This window comes from Sceloporus occidentalis, unplaced genomic scaffold (assembly GCF_023333645.1).
Source record: "Sceloporus occidentalis isolate IW3139 unplaced genomic scaffold, rSceOcc1.0.p SCAF_4, whole genome shotgun sequence".
Taxonomy (NCBI): Eukaryota; Metazoa; Chordata; class Lepidosauria; order Squamata; family Phrynosomatidae; genus Sceloporus; species Sceloporus occidentalis.
Genome location: NW_028316984.1, coordinates 89,005,520 through 89,030,256, shown reverse-complemented (window position 1 = coordinate 89,030,256; position 24,737 = coordinate 89,005,520). Strand labels below are relative to the sequence as shown.

The 24,737-nt window shown below is 38.8% G+C and overlaps 1 protein-coding gene across 1 annotated transcript in view; it reads right to left on the bottom strand.

The window, feature by feature from the left end:
* Positions 1–6,866: 6,866 nt before the first annotated feature.
* PTDSS2 (phosphatidylserine synthase 2) overlaps positions 6,867–24,737 on the bottom strand; it is a 45,098-nt gene continuing 27,227 nt past the window's right edge. The window contains exons 7-12 of the mRNA XM_089520806.1: positions 23,045–23,158; positions 21,518–21,636; positions 17,886–18,000; positions 17,265–17,410; positions 10,209–10,394; positions 6,867–9,103 (exon numbers count right to left, since the gene is read on the bottom strand). Of these exons, the coding sequence (XP_089376932.1) occupies positions 8,953–9,103; positions 10,209–10,394; positions 17,265–17,410; positions 17,886–18,000; positions 21,518–21,636; positions 23,045–23,158 (831 nt within the window). The 3' untranslated portion in view covers positions 6,867–8,952. The remainder of the gene's footprint in view (positions 9,104–10,208; positions 10,395–17,264; positions 17,411–17,885; positions 18,001–21,517; positions 21,637–23,044; positions 23,159–24,737) is intronic.

The window sequence follows — 24,737 nt, the reverse complement described above, 5'->3', positions numbered from 1 at the left end:
TGACCTACCTTTCAGAGTTGTTTTAAGGATTAATGACATAATGTATGGCTGGAGTGGGACTCATGCGGCCCTCCAGATGGTACAGGGACATAATTTCCATCAGCCCTAACCAGCATAGCCAATGATGAGGAATGCTGGGAGTTGTAATCCAACATCATCCTATTCCCTCCCATGAAATATGGAAGTATCCCAGTACAGTCTAGAACAGTGGTTCTTAATCTGTGGTCTGTAGACCCCCAGGGAATTGTGATGTCCTCACAGGGGATTCATTAAGGCCTGAAGGCTGCTCAGCCCACTTCTTCCCCACAGCACAGCAGCCACATGGCAGATGCCAATGCAAAGGCTGGCTTGAGTATTGCTGTTCAATCCAAAACAGCTTCAAACTGGCCGGAAGAAGCAGGAGAAAAGTCTTCCCTTCCTCTCTGGCACCTTTGAGGGAGGTTTAATGGATGGTATAGTTGTTAATGGTCAGTGTTCAGATGATGATGATGATGATGATGATGATGATGATGATGATGTCTTGAATTAAGTCTTAGGGTCTGCAGCAATGCAAGATATTTAAAGGGATCCCTGGTAAAGAAAAGGCCGAGAACCACTTGTCTAGAGCAATGGTGTTCAACCAAAGATGTTCCAAGATGTTAATCTTTAGTTTCCAGAACCCAAGATGACTGTCTAAGCTGTCTGGGTCTTCCTGGAGTTGAAATCTAGCAATATATGAAAATACTTCACCTGCCCAATTGAGAGCTATTTGTATAGCAATGGTGACAGTTGATGGGAACCATGGTCCAATAATATCTGGAGAGCTGTAGTTTGCCCACATTGCAGTTAATGGTTATGCCTTCATCTGTAAGATACATTGCCCAGGGCTGGGAGATGGTTTATATAAAACACAATGAATATATGAAGTTTGATACCACTTTAACTGTCAAGGATCCATCTCAAGGAATGCTGGAAATCATAGTTTAGAGTCCTCTGCTAAATAACTCAACTGCACCCACCACACTACAAATCCCAAGATACCCCACTTTATTATCTTTTCAGGGTATCTTGGGAACTGTAGTTCAGGAGAACTATCTAACAGAGAATTCTAAGTGCTTGATAAGGTTCCTCATAATATTTTAATTAACAAACTGATAAAATGTGAATAGATGGGAACACTTGTCAGATGGATCCATAACTGGTTGGAAAACCATGTTCTAAGAGTTGTTATCAATGCTTGCACTTCAAACTGGAAGGAAGCCTTGAATAGAGTACCTCAGGGATCTGTCCTAGGGCCCTTGCTATTTTACATTTTTATCAGTGATTTAGATGATGTGGTGAAGGGAATCATCATAAAGTTTACAGATGGCACAAAACTGATAGGAGTGGCTAACACATTGGAAGAGAGGAACTGAATACAAAAGGACCTAGATAAAATAGAAAATTGGACAGACATGTTAAAAAAAGAAAGAAACTAAATTGACAGATGCAAAATTCTCCATTTAGGCCACAAAAACCAAATGCACAGGTATAGGATGGGTGATACATGGCTCAACAATACTACATTCAAAAAGGACCTTTGAACATAACCCAGCAGTATGGTGCTGTTACAAAAAAGGCAAATGCTATTTTAGCCTGCATTAATATAAGCATAATTTCCAAGCTGAGGGACGTAATAGTTCTACTATGTTCTGCACTGGTCAGGCTGTACTGCATTGAATTCTGGGCAACTTATTTTAAGAATGATATAGACAAACTGGAGTGAGTTCAGAGAAGGGCAGTGAGGATGATAAGAGGTATGGAGAACAAAACATAAGAGGAAAGGTTGAAGGAGCTGGGCATGTTCAACTTGGTGAAGAGAAGACTTGATGGGTGACATGATTGCACTCTTGAAATACCTCAATGGCTGTCACAGAGAGGGGAAGACAGGCCTGTTCTCTGCTGCTCCAGAGGGCAGGACAAGGTCTAATGGTTTGAAGTTACAGAAGAGTAGATCTTGATTGAACATTAGAAGGAACATCTTGAGAGTAAGAGCAATGAAGTGGTGGTCTTCTCTTCTGGACATCTTCAAAAAGAGGCTTGACAGCTACATGCTGGGGATGCTTTAGCTGAAGATCCTGCATTGAACAGGGGGCTGGATTCAAGGGCATATGGTGCCCCTTCAGCTCTATGATTCTAGGATTTTGTTTCTAAGCTGAAATTAACCAGCCATGTCAATAAAACAGGGTTTGATGATGAGCTGCTTGCTGTGGGGTTTATGGTCACCCAGGTATTGAATCATCTCTGTACATGTGGTCAGCTGAGATTTTCTGCTCTTCCATTGCAGAGATACTTAAAAATATGCAGGGCTGTGCCCATTAAAGGATGATAAACAAAAGTGGGTTCCAGTACAGCTTCACTTCAAACAAAAGTGAAGCTTTATTAATTTACTAGCTGTACCTGGCCACGTGTTGCTGTGGCTCAGCCTGGTTAAGTGGAAAAGAAAGAAAAGAGAGAGCATACATTTCTGAAAAATGTAAATCCACAATGCTTGTGGGTATGCAATATTTTTGTTGCTCCATTGTCTATGTAGATATAGAGATTGTCTGGTTTGCTATGTCTAGAACATGCAACATATAATTGTCCATGTGAGAAGCAATCTGTGTCTAGATCAGCTTTTGCCGCTGGCTCCCGTCCTTCAAGGCCAGTTTGCCGGCTTCTGAGGGTCCCAAAGGGACCCTCAGGAGCCGGCAAACTCCAGAGGATGGCAACCAGCAGCTCACAGTGACCAACAGCACACAGTGACTTATATCGGAAACACTGAAATGGAATCGTAAAATATTTAATATAGCGTGTGTTGCTGTTACGTCCAACAGATGGTGCTGTTTTTCAAAAAAACATATTTTTATCTGGCAGGTGTGACATCTATATAATAGTAGGTATATAAAAACATAGCAGGTATATAAAAACATGTGTATTCAAATGGAACGTTGTGTCAAAATTTCAAAGCAATTGGTGAAGAACTTTCAGAGGTTTAAGATTTTGAATAAACGAACATTTACATTTTTATTTATACAGAAGATGAGATGAGATGTTTTTAAAAAGGACTGAGTTTCAGAACGTATGGGAAAAAAGTTTAATTCCTCAGCCCATTTTGTTTCAAACAAAAAATATCTGTATAGCCTTCTTCCAGGGAAATCAACCTGCAATGCATTTTTAAAAGTGACTCTAAAACACGCCTGGCAATTGATATGATTAGAGTAAAATCAAGTTCACTGAGTGACTACTACATATGTGAGTGATGTCATATATAGTACTGTAGAGTTACTTCATTAACGGGCTAGACAGCTAGATGATGGCATTGATTACTTTCAAGGGAAGAAGTGAAGGTCTCATATTGACAAAAAGCTGTCGTGTATACATGATATAGGATGGAGGACACCTGGCTTAAGGAGACAACATGTGAAAGGGATCTAGGAGTCCAAGTAGACCACAAGTTGAACATGAGTCAACAGTGTGATGCGGCAGCTAACAAGGCCAATGCGATATTAGGCTGCATCAATAGAAGTATAGTGTCTAGATCAAGGGAAGTAATAGTGCCACTATATTCTGCTCTGGTCAGGCCCCACCTGGAATACTGTGTCCAGTTCTGGGCCCCACAATTCAAAAAGGACATTGAGAAACTGGAGCGTGTCCAAAGGAGGGCGACTATAATGGTGAAGGGTCTGGAAACCATGAAGCCCTATGAGGAACAACTTAGGGAGCTGGATATGTTTAGCCTAGAGAAAAGAAGGTTAAGAGGTGATATGATAGCCCTGTTTAAATATTTGAAGGGATGCCATATTGAGGAGGGAGCAAGCTTGTTTTTTGCTGCTCCTGAGACTAGGACCCGGAGCAATGGATGCAAGCTACAGGAAAGAGATTCCACCTCAACATTAGGAGGAACTTCCTGACAGTAAGGGCTGTCCGACAGTGGAATAAATTCCCTTGGAGTGTAGTGGAGTCTCCCTCCTTGGAGGTCTTCAAACGGAGGCTGGATGGCCATCTGTCAGGGATGCTTTGATTTGGATTTCCTGCATGGCAGGGAGTTGGACTGAATGGCCCTTGCAGTCTCTTCCAACTCTATGATTCTATGACTACAGCCGGCCCTTCTTATACACAGATTTTTTTATACACAGATTCAAGCATACATGGTTTGAAAATGTTCAAAAAAAGTATAAATTTCAAATATCAAACCTTCATTTTCCATTTTTTTAAACAAGGGACACCATTTTGCTATGTCATTATATTTAACGAGACTCGAGCAAACACGGATTTTGATATACACGGGGGATCTTGGAACCAAATCCTAGCGTATAACAAGGGTGCACTGTACTACACTGATTCAAACGCAGCTATAAGGATTACAGCTATAAACAGATGGTGGCTAATACACTCCTTTGCTTACACAAGTGGCTAAATTAAAATCCACAGTGGATAATATTAGCAATAGGGCAGCTCCAGTTCATTCTGTACTCCTTGACACCTATTCCACATGTTAGGCATTCCAACACAAGATCCTGCTGCACCCTTAACTGTGGAGGGGAGATTGCTAAGGAGAGGACATCACAGTGTTTCCCCAGCCAAAAGGCCAAATGCCAAAAACTCAGAAGAGGGGTTAAGAATTTTTAATCTCTCAGTTGCTACTAGAAATGTGAAGGCTCAGAAAAATATCGGGGGGGGGGGGGGGAGGGGAAAACCAGTTTTCTCAATTTTTAGAAGCTAATTTTCTCCAGGAAAAACTGAAAGAAGATTGGATTACGGAATACCTTCATTTAGAAGGGTGAATAAAATATTTACAAGTTGTTCATATTTTTCCTTCCCCTTCTCATCTTGGTTTCCCTTTTTGATTCCTTTTATGGGAATGCTTTATCTTCTTGGCACAACTGCAGAAGGCTAGGTGAAGCAAACAGTTTTCTTTGCTTTACTAATGTTGATGTTTTCTTCTGTTTTTTTTTTAAACTGTGTTTTCCTGCCTGCTTCTCATAATCGGACAAAAGCAAACCAGTTCTTTATACATCAGGTGTTCCTTAGAGTTCGAGATCTTGCAGCTCCATTTGTAATGAAATAATAGTAATAATACAGTTAACATTTTTTCTGGAAATCTAGAAAAAAAGTGCTTTTAATATATCAAACATGATGCCAAAAGAAGGTATCCATGATAGAATTTAGTTTTTTCAAGTAATACAGTGACTTTAATTCTGTAAAACTGATATTGCATGTTCTTCAGTCTTTTAAAAATTTGTCTCCTCCCAAAGAACATACCCCCCCCCCCGGGCATGGCTTCAAAATTTCTGGAAATTTCACATATCTATCAACACACATTGATATTCCTATAAGGTGAGAACAGGCAGCTAGCCTCCTGGGGCATTATACTGGAAGGGTAATATCTCTTGGGTTACTATCTTGGAAGTGCAACAAATCCAGCCTACAGAAAACCCCCAAAGCCATTTACCAGCTTAATGCAAGTCTACATTAATGGGTTTATCCAGTTCACTAAACCACAGCTTTACAAACAAGAAACTTGCTGACCAAGTATCTATCACCCTTGTTAACCTGGTCTGAAGCCAGCAATAAAGTGGCAGCTCATAAAATAGGTATGGGATAGAATAAAGAAGCACTCCACCCAAGGCTGGTATCCTTGACTCCCAACATCTAGTTTGTTTCTTATTCCTGACTATCCAGTTAATTAAAGGGAAACAAATAAATCAAACAAATTGGTGTACAGTGTTTGGTGTATGAATGGCCTGCATTTCTTTCTCCTTTCCTCTTTGTATGAGGCAATGTATTTTCTAGCTCTAAGGGAATTGTTGAAGAGACCAAAAGGTTACACCACTCAGTCTCCAATGCTAAGACAGGATCCTTCAAAAACACCCAGAAACTATAGACTGCAACTGGCTGATATGGGCTATTTTGCTACAAAAACAGAACACCAATCATGACACATACCTGCAGGTTGAATGATGGGTTTATCAGTATTCTCTTTAGCTAGTGAAAGGCAGCACTAGAGTGTGAGTGTGTCAAGTCAGCCCTTCTGTCTGTGTATGATTGATCTGGGTCCCCTGAAGCCTGTCTATCAGCTTGTAGAAAGGAATAGGGTCTGTCTCCTAGACATAAATTATTCTTTTTCCTGCTCTCAAACAGCACTTCCGGGTGTATTGGAAAATCTGAGAGATCTACAGCTAAGTAGAAAATAGAATTCTTTACCTGCAAAATTTCAATCTCCCAGCCTTAATGTTCCTTCAGTGTACAGCAAATTTCAAAATACTGTACTGCAATTTGTGCATATTTTGTCAAAGTGGTTTGGTTTGAACACTTTTGATACTGTAGTTCTGGATTCAATGTGCGCACACTTTATTTCACTGCTGCAGGAAATTAGGTTGTCCAAAAAACCACAGATATCTGAAAAATTTGCTGCAACCGAAATCTAAATCTCTTAAAATCAATTGATAAGGGTTGGGCTTTCAAGGGTTGGACTGTATATGGTATAGAAGCTTTGTATATAGTTTTAAATACATTTTAATATTATAATACATTATTAACTTATTTAATTAATTGTTTTTAAACTGTATACTTTTTTAATTATTTGGATTATTTTAAAATTTTACTGTTTAAAATTTGTTGCTATCTGCCTTGAATCCCTGTACTGGGAAGAAGGTGGGATATAAGTAGATATTATAATAATAATAATAATAATAATAATAATATGTCTCACTCACATTTGGATTGGTTTAGGATAGTTTAGGGCAATGTCCCTGAGTAATTAATTTGAGTGCTGCCATAGTCAACAGATTTCAATGAATACTTACAATTGAACTTGGACTGAATAAAAATCCCTCTCTTCCCCCACAAAGTTCATGACACAGGAGTACACCAGCAAAACACCCTTTTATTACATTTGTCCAATTATCCAGACTATAACTGTAAGACTTAACATTTCACTGAACATAAAATCAGTATGAAAGTAATGTTTTAAAAATAGGTCAACTTCAACTTAGGAAACAAAGTTTTTCTCCCCCTCCCTTCCTATACTTGAAATTATACACAATTGGTTCCTCAAACAAAAACAAAAAATAAATTTTCCTTCAAGTTCTCCCCATTGCACTTGTTACCACCAGAATTACATGGAGGACATTACAACACAAAATTACAAGAGGGGCAGAATTTACTAGTACAAAGACAAGGACTACGCCTATGTAAGCCTTGCAAAACTGAGGCCACACTAGTACAGGTGCATTCGTACTATCTCCAGTCAGGTCACAAGACAGGTACAAAATGGACCTGAAAATCTTTGAAAACCTACTGCATCCATTTGTGGGGAGAGGTTTCTTCTATGTACCAGTTGAGTCTAGCATCTACCCTTTTAAGATGTCTGTTAATGTCTTGTTACAGACACTGTATTCCTTATTATTGAACACCAGATAAATCCTAATTTTAAACATCAGCAATTCAGTGACTATGCAGCAGTATATTATGCACAAATCAAGAATAAGTTTCACATGACCTTTCTCATATTGATCATCATGGGCCAGAGTTCCTTCACTCATTTTATATGCTAAAAAAACCCTGCTTCATTTGCTGAGCTTTCAAAAATTCATTTGCATGATTGCATGAAAGCATCCATTGTTTAAAGAGAACATTGGTGTCATTGTAGAAACAAGGCAAAGGCAGACTTATTTTACCATTCAAGTATTGTTATGAAAGGGAGCCAAAGTCATTGTGCTTTAACCAGCAGCATTTTTGAGATCTCATGGAGGAGGAATGGCAAAAGGAGGGCTAGCATTTTAGCTTATACTCACTTAAAAAAAAAGTTTGTTTCAAAACTAATTTCCCCAGATTTCTATAGATTTAAGGCTGTTACATTGTTAACGAAGGGGAAACAGAATGTGAAATTAATTTCTATAACTGTAATCACAGAAATGTTTGTAACATGACACCATTTGGTTTTGGGAAGCAAATGACAAGTAAGACAGCCAGTGTCCCTTGACTCGAGCTCCTGTGTGCTGTTGGCAGTAGCCATAGCCTTTTAGTGACTGATTGTGTCCACTGCCATTGCCTGTAAACAGCTTCATTCTATTTAGTTCAATTTAGACTCTAGAAGTAACAAGACCATTCTAGCAAATGACATACTCTGTCTTGTACAAGGAAGAGGGGTCCAAGAACCAAGGCAAGAGCAGCAAACAGCTCACTGGTAGAGTAAGGCAATGAACACCCAACTTTAGTGGATTAACTATTTTCTATCTTTTTCATCCTGCATTTGCTTTATTTGGCTACTGACCAGCAAAGTTAAATGTTCTGACCTAAAGAAATGACCAGGATCTAGATGGATTGAAGAGGTATTTGGTTATCAACAGGATGTAGTACAAAACTTGCAGGCTGTTTCAAGGTTCTGCAGCTTTGTTTTGAGACATAGGCAGCTAGATCCAAGACCCTCATGGGCTGTTGCAATAGTATACTGTGCAAGTTATGCAATTTGTTCTCGTGTTTCTATTGTATCTCACCATTTATTTTATTGAGACTGTCCTAACTGGTGAATGAATCAGAAGGACATGAGTATTATAGCCACAGTTCCAGGTAGATCCAGCAGAAAATACCAAACTGCTTTTCACAGTGTACATATTTATTCCAGAAAATGTGTTCATGATGCCCCAAGCAGGAACAGTTTTCCAGACCTGGGGCTACTAGATTCCCTTTGTATCTACGTAAGCCTCCCTGACCCTCCTCTTGTTAAGATGACACAAACACTTATAATACACTTCAGTGGAGGTTCTTTTGTGGAAGGAGCATTGCTTGTAACATTAGTTGTAAACACCTTGGTCAAAAGAGATTAGGTGGCACCTTTTTCCAACAGGATTCTCACACATGAGAAAACATTGAAAGTTACAAAACTATGGAGGGTTAAACTTACAAAGTCATGAAAAATAACCCTTATAGCCCTTAATTCATCACTCAAGTTCAAAGTTTTTTCTCCTTTAGTTTATTCTCACTGTGCTCATCTGCCAATATTGCATGTCCATCACCATTGCTTAAACACTTGTCTTTGTCTTTTCCATACTTATGTTCTTGTTTCTGTCGTCTTATCTCTTTATATCGTAAACTGATGTCACTAGGGAAAAAAATACACCATAACAGAATTAATTTTATGAATTCATGATATGAATGTTGAAATATCATGTAATCTCAGTTTAACTTTACAGGAAGAATGTTCACTGTTCATTAACTGTTGTTTTTTTCATGTCTTGGAATTGCCATTATATGTCAGACTCTACGACCAGTTCTAGTCAAACATTAAGCATTTTCTAGTTCTAAGGAAGACAATCCTACCACAATAGTCTTGAAAAATTGTTGTTGGAAGATTATCTCCCACCCACTTATTCACTTGTTTGAGTCTTCACAACACAACTGTCATCATTGCCCATGTCTTCCCTCAGATAGGAGATGCCCCATTGTCAACTCACAGTTTGTTTTGAACCAACTGTGACTGCTACATTTCTCTGTTACTAACTAACTCTCCTCAAGCTTAGAGGCCTTTGGTCTGGCAGAACATAAATAAATAAACAAACAAATAAATAAATCTCTCTTCAGTAAGTGCTCTTCATTTTGATCTATCCTCTTTTTCTCTCAAGAGGGGAATGCCAAAAACCTAGAGAGGTCCTAGTTGATCCTTCAAGTGGGGAACATTTTTCAAGATGCATCCTTCATGGGTCTACTCTGAGGACAAAACACAGGGAGCCCCTCTTGCTGGCTTCCCAACTTCAACATGGAAAATATGCTCTTTCTTAGCAAGGTGCCTTCAGAGCAAAGTAATTCATGCTGGGGGAAGGGTATGCATTTGTTACCAATTCTCTCTGCTTTCTAGGAGGGAACTGGACAAAAGCAGCCCTGTCTGTTTAATTCACAGTTAACAGCACACACATATTGGAGACAGTTCTTTTTCATTGTAGACTGTTAGACAATTTGTCATTCTGAAGCCTTTAAGAGGGGCCTGTGGATAAACACCCGACGAATAAATTACAATGAATATTTGAAATCTAGTTTTCTCTAGCCACAATATTCTTGCTTGAGTTCTCTCTCTATGTCAAAACCCTGCAGTGCTAAGTGCTCATTTTTGCTCATTTCTGCAACACGTTTCCATGATAACCCTTCATGAGAAGTAAGAACATCAGGTAAAAGATCCAAATAAACAAGCTGGAAATTCAGTTTTTGCTCACCGAATGAAGAAGCGCCACACTGTCCATGTAAGTACAAGCATGATCCCAAGGATCCAGCACTGTGTGATGTAGAAAGGAAGTGACAATGTTAGAGTGTAGGGATCGTATTTCACTACAATAAGGAACTCTGTAGCTGTGATAGCAGCAACCAGCCATGCCTGTTGACCCAGTTTTTTATGGAACGCCCTGCAATAAAAAACAACAGCATCAGTATACCGTTACACACATTTCTGAATTCTAAATGGTATTTGCAGGGTAAGTACAGAATACACAGTATTTCTGGGTTTTTGCATATCAAAATGAATTACATCAATACCGAAAGCTAATGACATAGTATTTTTGGCCGTTCTTTACATCCTTGTGGTGATCACAAAAGTTACCATAATAAGCAAGGCTTCAAAAGCTTGTTATCTTCAGACATATATCCAGGATGCCTAAGAATCAACTTGGTGTATAACAGTATAACAATTCTATGTGCTTTCTGAAGAAATGAACAGTCTACAAGTGAATCATTTTTATGAACAATTTCCCTTTTTGTACAATATGGAAATATGTTATTCAACAGGGTGACAATGCCCATAACAGATACTGTAATAAGATCAATCAAGAACAGAATTTCTGAGTGTCTGCTTCTACAAAGGAAAATAAACACTTGTATCCGGTATCTGTTGCTCTAGAGACACATTTCTTAGAAAAATCGATAAAACTGTACTTTGGAAACAAGGTCTGCCATCTAGTTGGTGAATTACAGTGGTGTAAGGTGGACTTTCACCTTGTAAATAGCACAGATCCCAAAACAGCCATTTCCATGATGTCTGGGGGAGGGAGTGATCTAGCTATATTTTAGCAGCTGGACATGTTGCATGGGTGACATCTGAGGAGACCCCCCCCCCCAGGAACCCTAGCGATTTCTGCAGATGCCTATTGCAGCACATCCAGCTACAGAACAATGGCTAGACATACTCCTGCTCACCACCACCACCCTCCAACAACATGGAAATGGCTATGTTGGAGGGTTGCATTGCTTACAAGGTGGATTTTGGGAGGCTAACACAACTACGAAAACATAGCTTCACAAGATCTCTCCCACTGCAGGATCTTGGCCAATAGTTCCTTCTACAGCAAGGAAATGTGATCTTCAATAGTTATTGTATTTACTAACTTTAAAGAAGTGTCAAATGGAAAGACTAGGGGAATGGAGATTTCTAGTTCTTCTCAAAACAAATTTCTCCATGATGCCTAGAGAGGTGATGGATTCTCCTTCTCCAGACATTTATACAAAGAGGCTGGACAGTTACCTGCTGGGGATGCTTTAGCTGGAGATCCTGCATTGAGCAGAGGGTTGGAATCAATGGCCCATGAGGCACCTTCCAACTCTATGATTCTATGACCATTGCTTCAAACAAAGCAGTAATCTTTTGTCCCCCTGTTTCTTCACACCAGATATTATAGACCTGAGCTAGAGGAATCCTTCTCCTGCCCCCAGCCTAGCAGCTATATTCAGGGAGAGAGGAAGCAATGCTCCTCTCCCCTTGAACTCAAGTATTGGGGTTGTAGAAAGAATCAGGATCAAGAAGTCCTTCTCTCTTTACACTTAAGCAACATTCAGGAGAAAGGCATTTTGCCCCACCTGAAACTGGAATACTGTTGAAGGGAACTATGTCAGTTGGAATCAGGACTGATAAGTAAGTAGCACTGTATTTCCCCTTTTTGGAATGAATACAGTTCTTCTGTACAGTGGAAATGAAAAGCATGTTAAAAAAGGCACCCCTGAATTTGAAGGACCCAGCCTGTCCTGGTGATCATAGGGTTTACTGTGAGAAGCTGAGTCTTGCCCCTCCCTAAACTGCAAATCCCAGAATCCCATATGATGTTGCCATGGTGGTTACCTATAATCCAAGTGTTAACTGTGTAGTGTGGAGGGTCCTTAGTCATATAGAACATTATGTTCTTCCTATCATTAGGCTAGGAAGTGGCTTCATGATTGTGTATGTATTAGTTATTAGAATTTTTAAAATATCTACTTAGTCAGAAATAACGTTGGCAAAAGAAACTCAAGAAAATCTGGCAAGTGTCAAATTCCATTTCTTTAAAATGCTGTTAAAATTTGTCTTTCAAATTGTGGCTTACAATTTACTTTAAGACCATAGACAAAACAAACCTATTTAAACTGGGTTGGAATTTTTTTACATACAACCGTGGCAAATGCCAGTTTTTAAGCAGGAAAATGGGACAGTAGTTGTTGCACTATATTAGCATCTGGACCACAGATAAACTATAGAACAAGTGATTTCAAAATACTGAGAAGTAAGCTCTCTTGCACTGCTTCATCAAGCCTTGATCAATAAGACTGCAACTAAATGTTACAGCTCCAGTTGCCCATTCTATTAACACAATTTAAATTCAAATCCACAAAAGATTTCAACATATTCAATAAACGTTATCCATTTATATGTGTGGGAAGAGAAATATGCCATACCTTAGTGTGGCAGGAGTGGTGGTGGTAATATCTTTGGTAGCAGGATCACAGAAAACCCTGGTCTAAAACACTGGAGAATAATTACCAGCCAGATTTTACAATACCAACCTATCTCAGTGTAAGGGTCATCCATATACAACTGCAGGAATGTATAAAGAGTAAATCACTGAGTGGGGCAGCACTAAAAAAAAATCCTCGAATCAACCTCAACCCCACAATCCCTACAGACCATTCCACAGAATCTAGACAACAATGTTTCACAAGCATAACAAGAGTAAAGAACTGTGCTGATCAAAATTGTCTATGAAGTAAACAGCTTGCAATGGCTTGCAATTGATAAATTACACAATGCAGGAAAAGGAAAGCCTCAAGAGACCATTCCAGTTCAGACATGAGAAGAAACTCCATTATTTAGCCAAGTATGGGCAACTAGGTAAAGCTCACATGTCAGGAAAACCTTGCTCATTCACTCTTCTAAAATGAAACATTACTCAGCACAAAACCATATCACTAAATATGGTCCTGCCGACTCACACTACTCAATGTCAAAGGAAGAAAGAAGCTCCCAAGACATCAAGGGATCTCCTTGCCCTATTTTACATTCTCCAACTTGGTAGCCTCCCACACAAACTGCAATTTGACTTTTATTCAAAACTTGAATAAAATACTCTGATCGGTTCTCTCAACACTAACATGGTAACATACTGTGTTAAGCATATCAAAGATCAGGACTTGTTCTATATACTCCCACTACATTTTGATTAGACCCTGATATCCTGATCTGTCCTCAGTCCACTTTGTGCTTTAGAGAATGTAGGCAGGTTAGAAACGAGACTAAATAGCTTCAGTGCCCCCTCTAGACTGGCAAACAGGCTTCCATCAGTAGGTAGCTAGGACTAACTAACTCCCAGAACAGAATCGGATTGCCTTGATCCTCCTCCTCCTCCTTTCCTGTTTTGATATTCTTCTTAAGAGTACATTACTGATATAATTGAGAAGGAAACTATTTTCCCCTGTCTACCCTACTCAATATTAACCCTTCCCCAGCTGCAGCAGTTAGCATATAAACAGCAAAGTGAAATTTTATCATGTCACCTGTGAGTAAGAGCATGAGGGGACTATTAGTGGCAAGAAGGAGTACCAATGAGCATGTCAATGTGCCTGCCTGAGAAACAGAAACCAAGAGACTGAACAGGCATAAAGGGGGTGCCTGAACCTTCAACTTTCTTGCTCTACTATTGGAAAAAAGACTGAACCATGGGAATGGCAGGAGTGCAGCCTTGCTTTCTTGCAGTTAGGCTGATACAGAAGTCCTTTCAAAAGCTTCTTCTAGCACTCAGACAAGTAAAAACCTTGGTCACAGAGTATTTTATGTGTGATTCTGGTATGGGAAATGGCAGAGTTCTCTCCTCTGAATTAGAAGTACAACCTGCTTCTCATCAACATTTTTGTTGACCTTCCAGACCTTCCTGGGCTCGCATGAATACCATTGGAATAGATTATGATGGAAGGTCTTTACTACATTAAAGAGGTACCATATTTTCCACAATCTCTATTCTGACAGTTGACAAGCTGGTTGTGGAGACTGTGTAGCTGAAACTCCTTATTTTAGTTCTCTGCCAAAATATGCAGTTAGTAAGGAAAGCATTAATTCAAGACATGGCAGCAAAGTATAGAATTCGATGGAACAGAGATTTTATTTATTAGTGAACACTGTTGAATTAGTGCTATTGCTCCCATTCTATAAACTGTCCTATTGAAAACAGCTGAATTAATCACTCAGTTCACAAACTGATGGTGATATGGAATGCTTGAGGAGGATTTGCATTGCAGGATAGCTCTGGAAGCTGAAATAAAGTTAGAAGCATTTTATTTAATCTTGACTGGATTAAACATGGATCATCTGAACAAATGTCATACTCGTCCAAAGGTGCTGTGTTTTTGAAAAATTAAGAAGCAGTACAAGATCATGAAGTAACTTTATTTTGAAAAGCAGCAAGGATGAAAATCAAGCAAAAATAGCAAGCCATTTCAGCAGCTTCAAGTGGTAAAAATCTTCAAAGATATATGAGGCTTTTTAATCAGTCAACAAATCATTAAGCTCTCAGTCAAATTACACTTGCTAAGTGGCATCACCAATGTACTCCTTAGAGTATGGGTTGCTTAGCAGACAGTGCTAGATACTGACACAACTTTCTGTTGTCGTCTTCATGGGATCTTGTGTTTACAACAGTGAGTACTCTAGAGCCTCTTTGCAAATGCAAACAGAAAACTATTCCAATATGGATATTCTACAATTTAGAAGGCTTTCCAATATTTTGCACAAGAAGAAAACTTAGATTGTTCTTAGATGTTAACAGGTGTTTTCTTGCCATACTGATACCAGCTTTAAGGCACATTCCACATGTCACAAACTAGATGTTCCTTATTGGTAGAGTGAAGATAGCACTGATAAAGTCTTGTCCAGGTGAACAGGAGACACGTATGACAGGCAACTGCCCTACTAATTGAAGCCTCCTTTCTTCCCAAAGCAAACTACACAGTTAACTCAAGGGTTAGGTGGAATATACTTCTTTCAAGTAGAGAGTGAAGTAGAGAGATCTCAGGAATAAGATGACTTGGATCAGTGAAAGAAAAAATAAGAACAAAGCTGATCTCTGTTACCCAATTGCTTAATAGATAATTGTTAATTAGGAAAGCAGGGAATCACCACTTGGTGATTCTAAGTGCAAGACACTTTCAACATTCAAACCTGCACACTCCCAAATCTGAGGCTGCAGATGGAACATGAGTGAGGATTAGTGTTAAAACATTAGAGGAGGCAAACCCAATATCAGATGAGCAGAAAACTTACAGACTTCCTTTAAAATGTACAAAAGTTTGTTTTACTGTTGCGTCAGATCAGAATAAACACACACTGCAATTTCTGAATATTTTTCAGAGAATTCAGTAATAATCTTAGCTCCTGAAATAATATCCTTCTGGCCCAATTACCAAATCTGTTTTGCTCTTATTTAAGAGACACTATCTCATTTCCTGACTAACAAGGGGGGTGGGGGGAGGAAGAGAAATACCATGTTACTCTGTTGCAACAAAAATAACAAAGAGACTGGAGCACTTTAAAGACTAACCAATTCTATTTGGCATAAGCTTCTGTGGACTGCACCCATTTAATCAGATCCACAGAATGTTGCCTCAGTGAGTGGATGATTGCATATCAAAATGGTGTGGTAGAGAATCTGAAACAAAGTGCACGGGACCTTAAAACAGAAACTCTTCAGACTGAACAGTAAATATGCCTTCACATAAGTTTTAGAAAGAAATAGTTGTATAGATGTCTTGTTCTTTGCTTGTAAAATTCTCACCAGTGATGAACATAACAGAGGGTAGGTTCTTCTTAAATTCATGCAGAATCTGGAACTTCAGTTCAGCTTTAAGTGCTGAGATCAGTCATTTTACCCAAAAGAAAAGAAAAAGGCTGGAAAATGTTCATCTACAACTTAGAAGTGAAGTTTTTGTCTGCTGAATGAAGTCCTTGATTTCTGCATCTTGCATTAGCAAAGAATGGCAACACAGAGAATCAGTAATGAGGCACTGGTGACTGATGAAGCTCCCCTGTTCCAGTGTTATGCCATGTGATTGAACAGAGGGCAAATGGATAAAACACAGATGCTTTTTCAACTCAAACAGAAGGACCAGAAGATGAGCTGGGGTATTCAGGAGAGGAGCTCACTAACAGAAATAGAGAGCTCTTCTTACCTTGAAACAGGAAGCACATCCCAAATCAGCAGATCCAATGTGAGGGAGCAGGGGATGGCCTGTCACTGTTGAATCTCATGAAATCCGACTAAGTAATCAAGTCTGGCCTTTCTTCCCAGTTCTAGGAGTCAAAGGCTTGCAAGTGAAACTGATCTTCATAAAATAATGAAACCCTAGATACTGAACACAGACACTTTTTGTGTTGGCCAGTGAAGACAAGATTGTCAGCCGGTTTGTTCCATTATCACTAAAATATTGCTAAAAATACAAACACAAAAAGAACAAAAAACCATTCTGGGGATCCGTGTTCTATTGACTGCTAAACTGCTAAAGTAGAAAGAATGAGCTGTACTCAGGCAGATGTTTTGTGCATGCACTGCTGTGTGAGGGCAGACTTGCAACATACTGAAGATGTAAAGGAGGCCAGTGACACAAAAACTAAAATAATTTGCTGGAGAGATCTTAAAGAACAAGAATTTGAAGGGTGTTTATGATCAGACCCTACCAATTTGACCATTTCCTCAAAGCTGCAGTGCTGACAGACTCATTTAAAAGAAAATCCAAGGCTGTTCTGGGCAAAAGCTATTGGCATTCAAGTTAGCCTGAATCATGAGCAGCTTAGTGAGCAACACTGCATGTTTGAAGACAGCACAAAGCAAAGCGGCATTGCCATCCAATTGGCTTTTTGCCAATAATTATATAAGTTGTGTCCAATTTTATCTTATATTTATAATGAGATTACTCAAAGCAGCTTCAGACTGGTCAGTCCACTGCCTTGTTATTTTGCTACCTGATTTTGAATATGAGGAATAACTTACGGATCATCCATGAAGTCATAGATTTCTCTCATGGCAACGCCTCCCACATTCACATAAAAGACAAGTCGCAGCAGAACCAAGTAGTGTTCTGGAGGCATCCACAGGACAAACTTCAAGTAAAAAGTGTTCAACTCTGCCAATAAAAACTGACACACATAGGCCATTCAATCCCTTAAATTCCAGATTCAAATCCAAAACGTGCTATAATTTCCCAAAGTTTAGGAATCTGTATATATTTGGAGTATCTTCCAACAGTGGCATCCTCAACCCAAAGGGAAGTATTTCCACATTGTTCCCTTTTTATTCTACAAAAGTACGTTTTCACAAGTTCTTAAAACATGCACCTACTTTTCCCACCTCACTGCTGTAATCCTCCTAGGTTAATATACCAATCTGTCAATGTTCAATACAATGGAAATGTTCAAAACCCACAAATATTCTCCACAAAATTATCATGTAAGAAAACCTTTAAAAGGTACATGTGGTCTTATTAGAAGCAGTGGATTAAAGTACTAAGCATTTCTTATTTATACAAACACATGTGCATGTTATCATGAAGATATAATCATTTTTGAATACTTGTCAACTTGTTGCATCTATAAAGAAAAAAGTGGTCCTTACTATAAAAATAATACCACACACTGCTAGCCATCTGCGAAGGCTGGATGCTGGCTTCCACTCAAATTTAACCCAGCTATAAGGTGTGAACTGGAAAGCAATTCTCTTCATTTTACCTCTGGGGAGAAAAAGCCACAAGAAGTTCATTATTGTAAATGATATTATTATGTGGTGAATAATGATTTCTATTTCAATACCTATATAGAGGCATGCTGAAATACTAAAAGTGATATACAGTCAGCTCTCCTTATCCACACATTTTTTAATCCATGGATTCAATAATGCAACGCTTAAAATACCTTAAAACTATAGATTCCAGAAAGCAAACCTTAATTTTTCCATTTTATATATTTTCTATGCCATTGTACTGAATGGGATTTGACCATCCACAGATTTTGTTATCCACTGAGGGCCCTGGACCCAAACCCCAGCAGATAACAAAGGCCCACTGTACATTCATCCTGGTTAGTAGTATCTCCATGAATTTATCCAATTAACTTTTAAAGAAATCCAGACTGGTAGTCATAATTACACTCTGTAGCTGTGAATTCAACTATTAACTATATGCTGTGTGAAGACATACTTCTTTTTATCTTTCCTTAAGTTCCTATCATTCAGTTCCAGTAGATGATGCCAGATTCTAGTGTTTTGGCAGAGGGAGATAAGCTTCTCTTTATCTACTTTGTCTTCATCATGTATAATTTTATATATATGTATCATATCTTCATTAAGGCTGCATCTGCACTGCAGAAATAATCCGGTTTGATATCAGTTTTACTGCCATGGCTCAATGGTATGGAATTCTGGGAATTGTATTTTGCTGTGGCAACAGAACACCACTCTGGTGCCACAAAAAACTACAGTTCCCAGAATTCCATGGCACTGAGCCATAGTAGTTAAAGTGGTATCAAACCAGATTATTTCTGAAATGTGGAGGCAGCCTTAGTTGCCTTTTGTGCCTCACCTTAACAGCTTCAATACTCTCTCCTCACAGGAAAACTATTACAGTCCTTTGATTATTTGGATTGCCTCTTTCTGTACTTCTTCCAGTTCTACAATACACTACTTTAGGTGCAGTGTTCAAAACTATATACAATATTCCAGGTGCACATTTCTTATACAACACGGATCTGTGTAAGTATAATACAATATACTACTGGCAAGTCTGAATTCAATTCCCTTTCTAATTATGCCCAACACTGGGTCAAGTTTCATTTAGTTATTTTCCACAACCCCAGGTTCCCTGTCTTGGTTATCACTTCAGCCTTGGATCTTGTCAATGGATACAAGAAGCAGAGATTTATTTATTTATTTTGGCTCTGCTTATAATAGTTTATACCTGCTCATAGAAAAACTCATTTGCCATTTTACCAAACATTACCCCAATCTGGAGAGATTCTTGGAAGCTCTTTCCACTCCATTTAGTACTCACCATAAAAATAATTTTGTATTATGACCAACCTTGTCCACCACATTGTTCACCTCTAGCTCTATCTCATTTATGAATTAAATAAAAAGCACAAGTCTCAATACAGATCTCTGTGGAATGCCACTGTTCATATCCCTTTTCCCCACAAGAATTGGCCATTTATTCCTATTCCATGCTTTCTGCTCTTTAATAAGTTTTGATCCACTGTTATCCAATGACTGCTACATTCGCTCCACAGTCTTTTGTGAGGGACTTTGTTAAAAGTCTCTTGATAGTCCGAATAAACCATACTTAACAGATCATACCTGTCCGTGTACTTCAAAGAACTCTAAAATTTTAATTTGACAGACTTACCTTTGCAGCTGCCATGTTGATTCTTTTTCAGCTGGGCTTGGCCTTCTACAAGCTTGATAATTTTATCCTTAATAATACTTTCCACCAAATTACCTGGAACAGACGTTAAGCTAACTATCCTGTAGTTTCCTGGATCTTCCCACATACTTTCAAAAAAATGGTCTTATATTGGGTATTCTCTAGTCCTCTATCACAAAGGCTATTATTGAGGACATAATACATATTTAGGCAGAGCAATAATTTCACTGTTAAATTATTTAAGAACTCTCTGGTGGATGCTGTCTGGACCTAGTGATTTGTTGGGTTTTTTTTGTGATTTGTTCATGAAGTCTCACACTTCCTCTCTGGTCAGCACTATCTTACTCAACTCCTTCTCTCCCTCCTCCTTGAAATTGGCACAGTTCAGGTGCTTTCCTTTGTAAGCACCCTGAAGACAGATGAAAATAATTCATTCAACTTTTCTATAATCTCCTTATTCATCTTCAAAATTCCTTTAATTTCATTGCCATAAAACCATCTATCTGTCTCTCTAACATAAATAAATAATCCTTTGTTGCTGGTCTTGATGCTATTAGTGATATGCTCATCAATATCCTTTTTTACATGCCTAATTTTCTGCTGGCATTTCCTTTGTGCAAGTTTATGTTCCGTAAGCCCGCCTCATTAGGTCAAGCCAATTTCTGGAGGATGCCTTTTAATTTCTAATAGCTTTCTTCACACTATATGTTAAGCATCTTTGTGACCTCCTGGACCTCGTATTTCTCTTCATAACTTGTGGTATGCATTCCAGCTTAGCCTCTATTGGTGTTATTTTAAGAATGGAACAAGTTCCATGCAGAGATGTGACCCTTTCAGCTTTTCTGTTCAACTTTCTTTTTATTACCATATATAATTTGCCTTAGGGTCATCATAAGTTAGAAAAACCTTAGAGGCGCACAACAACAACAACAACAACAACAACAACAACAACAACAACCTCATATATAAGTCAAACTAATTTATAACTCCAGGATAGGTTTGTGAGTCAGTATTATGGATTTTGATATGACCCACAGACAAAGGATATAAAGGAGAAAAGAACACACTAGATGACAGGCAGACTGCAGTTGAGTTCGGCCTGTTGAGTACCTGCTCCCTTCCTCATGGGGAGCCTTTCTCTTTTGGGGTGTGTGGAGGGTAAAAAGAGAGTGGAGTTAAAATCCAGTTTGCCTAACAAAATACTGTAAACAGAAAAATCTCAGAACTTGAGGGGAAAGACGGGGTTGCCTCCATCATAGGCAGAGCAGTGCCAGAACAGTGGAAGAAACGAGAGTATAGGCAGGAAGAGATGGACTGCAAGGTTTAGTGGTGGCAAGCTCTGGCTGCCAGTTCTTCGTGCTTCCTCAACCAGCTTCTGCCTATGAAGGAACAAGCAGAAACATTGCTATCAGGCAGCTGGCATGCTCCCTGAGGTAGGGATTTTAATCCCCCTCTCTTTTACCTTCCCCACACTCAAAAAGAGAAAGGCTCCCCATAAAGAAGGGATCAGGTACTAACTAGTCCATACTCAAGAAGAGATTGAGGTGAGGATGCCTCAGCTGCCTCCACTTTGAATCTGCTTTGAATGGTTGGTTGAATTCATGGATCTTGAACTCATGGATATAGTGGGCACACCGTACTTACACTGACCCATGGATAAATCAACCCAGGATTTTATGCGTCAATTTTTGTCTAGTAAAAAAACTTCAATTTATATACAAGTATATATGCTAGTTATTTTCTCCAAATCAAAAGACATTAGCATACATGCAATCAAAAGCTCTAAGATTTACATCTTTCCACTTTAAACACGAAATTTCAAAATTTAACATACTTGTATGTGGGAATGTTCCAAAGTCCTTGCCATTTATATGTTTTTAATGAAAGCCAGCCCAAAGTCTTCATTCCACAGTAAATGCCAAGTCCATTGCATAAAATTACATCCATAATCCACTGGAAAAGAAAAACAACAACAATTAGCTTTTTTTAAAAATTACATTACATTACATTTTTTAAAATTTACACTGAGGTATGTTTATAATACATGCCATAAATTACTTCAAGATCAGTGATGTAAACAATCTTTGGCCAGGACAGAATGTTTGTCAATTCATAAAGTGTAAGAAAGGATATAATCTAAATAACTAATATGTCACTTTTCACCATCTAATATAGCTATTGCATTACCCCATCAATTTTTTCCCTAATACAGTCCACTCTCTGTATCCGTTGCCTTGCCATCCGCATATTTCAGCATCTATGGACAACAAGCCCATGGGGGGGCAGCAGAGGAGGAGGAGGTGGCGGGAAGAGAAGAAGCAGAAAGAAGGAAGAGGAGGAGAAAGGAAGAAGATGTGGTGGTGAGGGGAAAAAGAGGAGGAAGAGGGAGGGAGGGAGGAAGGAAGGAAGGAAGGAAGGAAGGAAGGAAGGAAGAGGAGGAGGAAGGAAAAGAAGTGGAAGAGTGGCGGTATTGGGGGAAGAGAAGGAGGAGGAAGGGAAGAGGTGGTAGAGGTGGTGGAGGTGATGGGGGAAGAGGAGGGGGAAGGAAGGAAGGAAGTAGAGGAAAAGGAGGAAGAGAGGTAGCAGCGGGTGGGTGGAAGAGGAGAAGGAGGGGGGAGAAGAGAGGAAGGGCCAAAGGAGGAGGAATGGAGGCAGCTGCCCATGATGGTGAGGCAGGCTTGGGGGTCTGGGGTGGCAAAGTCCCATTGTCCCCAACAGTGGTGTGGCCACATGGCCACACCACCATTGAAGACAATGGGACTTGAGCATCCACGGATTTTCGTATCTGTGGGTGGATCTGGAACGGATCCCCTATAAATACCATGGGCCCGTTGTCGTTGTTAGTATAACTCACATTACAGTGCAATTTGCTGGGTTGACTCAGAGTTTCTGTGATGGTCAATCCATTATTCCTATACTAACTAGCCAGGATATTCATTCTGAACTGTTGTAACAGTCTGCCTCTTCCTTCTGAATAATTTCTTCCTTCTTTCAAGATATATTATCTGTTCTTTCTAGGATTGCACATTTCATTTAATCTTTTGACTCCTGCCTTGCTGGTCTTCTCTGTTGCCATGTCTTCACTGCTCACTATGGACCATTTTAAAAAAAATAAAGCTTTTATTTAAAAAAAATCATTTTTAACAATTAGTAAAAATAATAGTACATTACTGGCTCTCCACTCTTTTCCCCTCCTCTAGTATGGTTGTTAGATCACAACCTTTGCTTAATTATATTTTTTTCTAATCTCAGTTTCCTGGATAAATATAGGCAAACTGTGGTTAGTATTAATGTGAATTAATGAACAAAGCCAACTTCAAACCTAGATTTCCATCTTATATCTATAAAGGGTAATACTTACATGGTCCCACCAACATTCACTGAAGTTTGGAAGTTGATGTTCTAGACTGTACTCCAGAAATTCAAACATTACACTGATAATCATGCACATCCACCAATCACGAATCATTAGCGTCTGAAGAGATTTATTAAAAAGAAACAGTAAAATAAGAGCATTATCCCAAACCATGGTTACTCATTTCTGAAAAGTGTTTAAAAAGAGACAACACTAAAATACAAGGTGTTTTAACTGGGGAAAAGACATAAGATTAGCATTTTTGCAGCTGATATAGCTCTATTTGTACCATTGCTGCAAAAAGAGGCCTCTGAGATTATGAAAGAGTTAAATTTGTATGGTTTACAGATAATTTTCACAAATCTAAGGACTATGGAAAGGTCTTTCAAAACAGGTCAAGCACTCACTCCATGATATCAATGGTCTGAAAACTGGTATTAAATCTATGAAATATGTGTATAGACATCCCAAAATCCCTTAATAAGCACCAGAAACTTAATTATAACACATTGAAATGATAGAAGTAAGTTGAAGAAATTTCATCTGTCATGGTTAGGATGGGTGGCTGCATTTAAGATGCATCATTCCAAAATTAAGCTATTTTTTTCAATTTAATTAAGCCAGTTAAGGTATTTGTTCCCAGTATGACTCCTTAATAAATATTTTAAAAGATGCCAAAAATATTTAATGGGATTATAGTCAATAATAAAAGGCCAAAGATCAGTATATATTAAAACAGCAACCAAACTAATTTCTCCATCAATTCTTTCATTATGTATCTTACTGTGTGCTTTAAATTAAAGACTCTGTAGGCTATACAACAGAACCAGCGTGGTGTAGTGGTTTGTGTGTTGGACTATGATCAGGGTTTGAGTCCCTGTTTGGCCATGCAAATCCTCTGGGTGACCTTGGGCAAGTCACACACTCTCAGCACCAGAATATCCCATGATATATTTGCTTTAAGATGACCATAAGTGAGAAATAACTGTCGAACAGAAGATACTTTAACTGTGTGGCAAGTATTAGCAGCACAAACTGTTAAACATGTTCTTCAAGAAGGAACATATAATTATTCTTGAGATTCTTTTCCTTTTTCATACACTTGGGATACATCTCAAGGTTGAATTAAAATGTGCATTATTTGATTATTTGTTTATTCAGCAGGCACAAACTCCATACCTCCAACTCTGAACTGAAAAGAGCAAACAGAATTACCAGTGACCACTTGTAGGTACCTTTAAATCACAGCTCAGATAGAGAAACAGATGTGATAAGCTACTTAACTGGAAAATACTGTCTTTCATAAGCTACTCAACTGGAAGAAGCTGTTTTAGCAACTAGTTGTGATCAAGTACAGAACAGCACTATTAGAAACTTATTTGGGAGGACAGCCAAATATCCATGCTCACTACATAACAATACAGAAGCTGTTGCATTCTCGTGATAGAGAAAATGATCAAGAGGAAATGCCAATAGGACAACAATATTTGACTAAAGCATGGGAAACACATTTACTAAACCAGTGCTACTCAAAGCTGCAAGCCATTTGTATGCTGTTTGTGGTACGTTTCCAAGAAGGAAAGAAACTGTAGCTAACAGGCACAAAGATGGTGCCAGTTCCTACCACACTGGGAAAGAAATCTGCAGGACCACTACATCAGATAGCTTAAGAAGCACTGTCCTAAGCAACATTCATAAA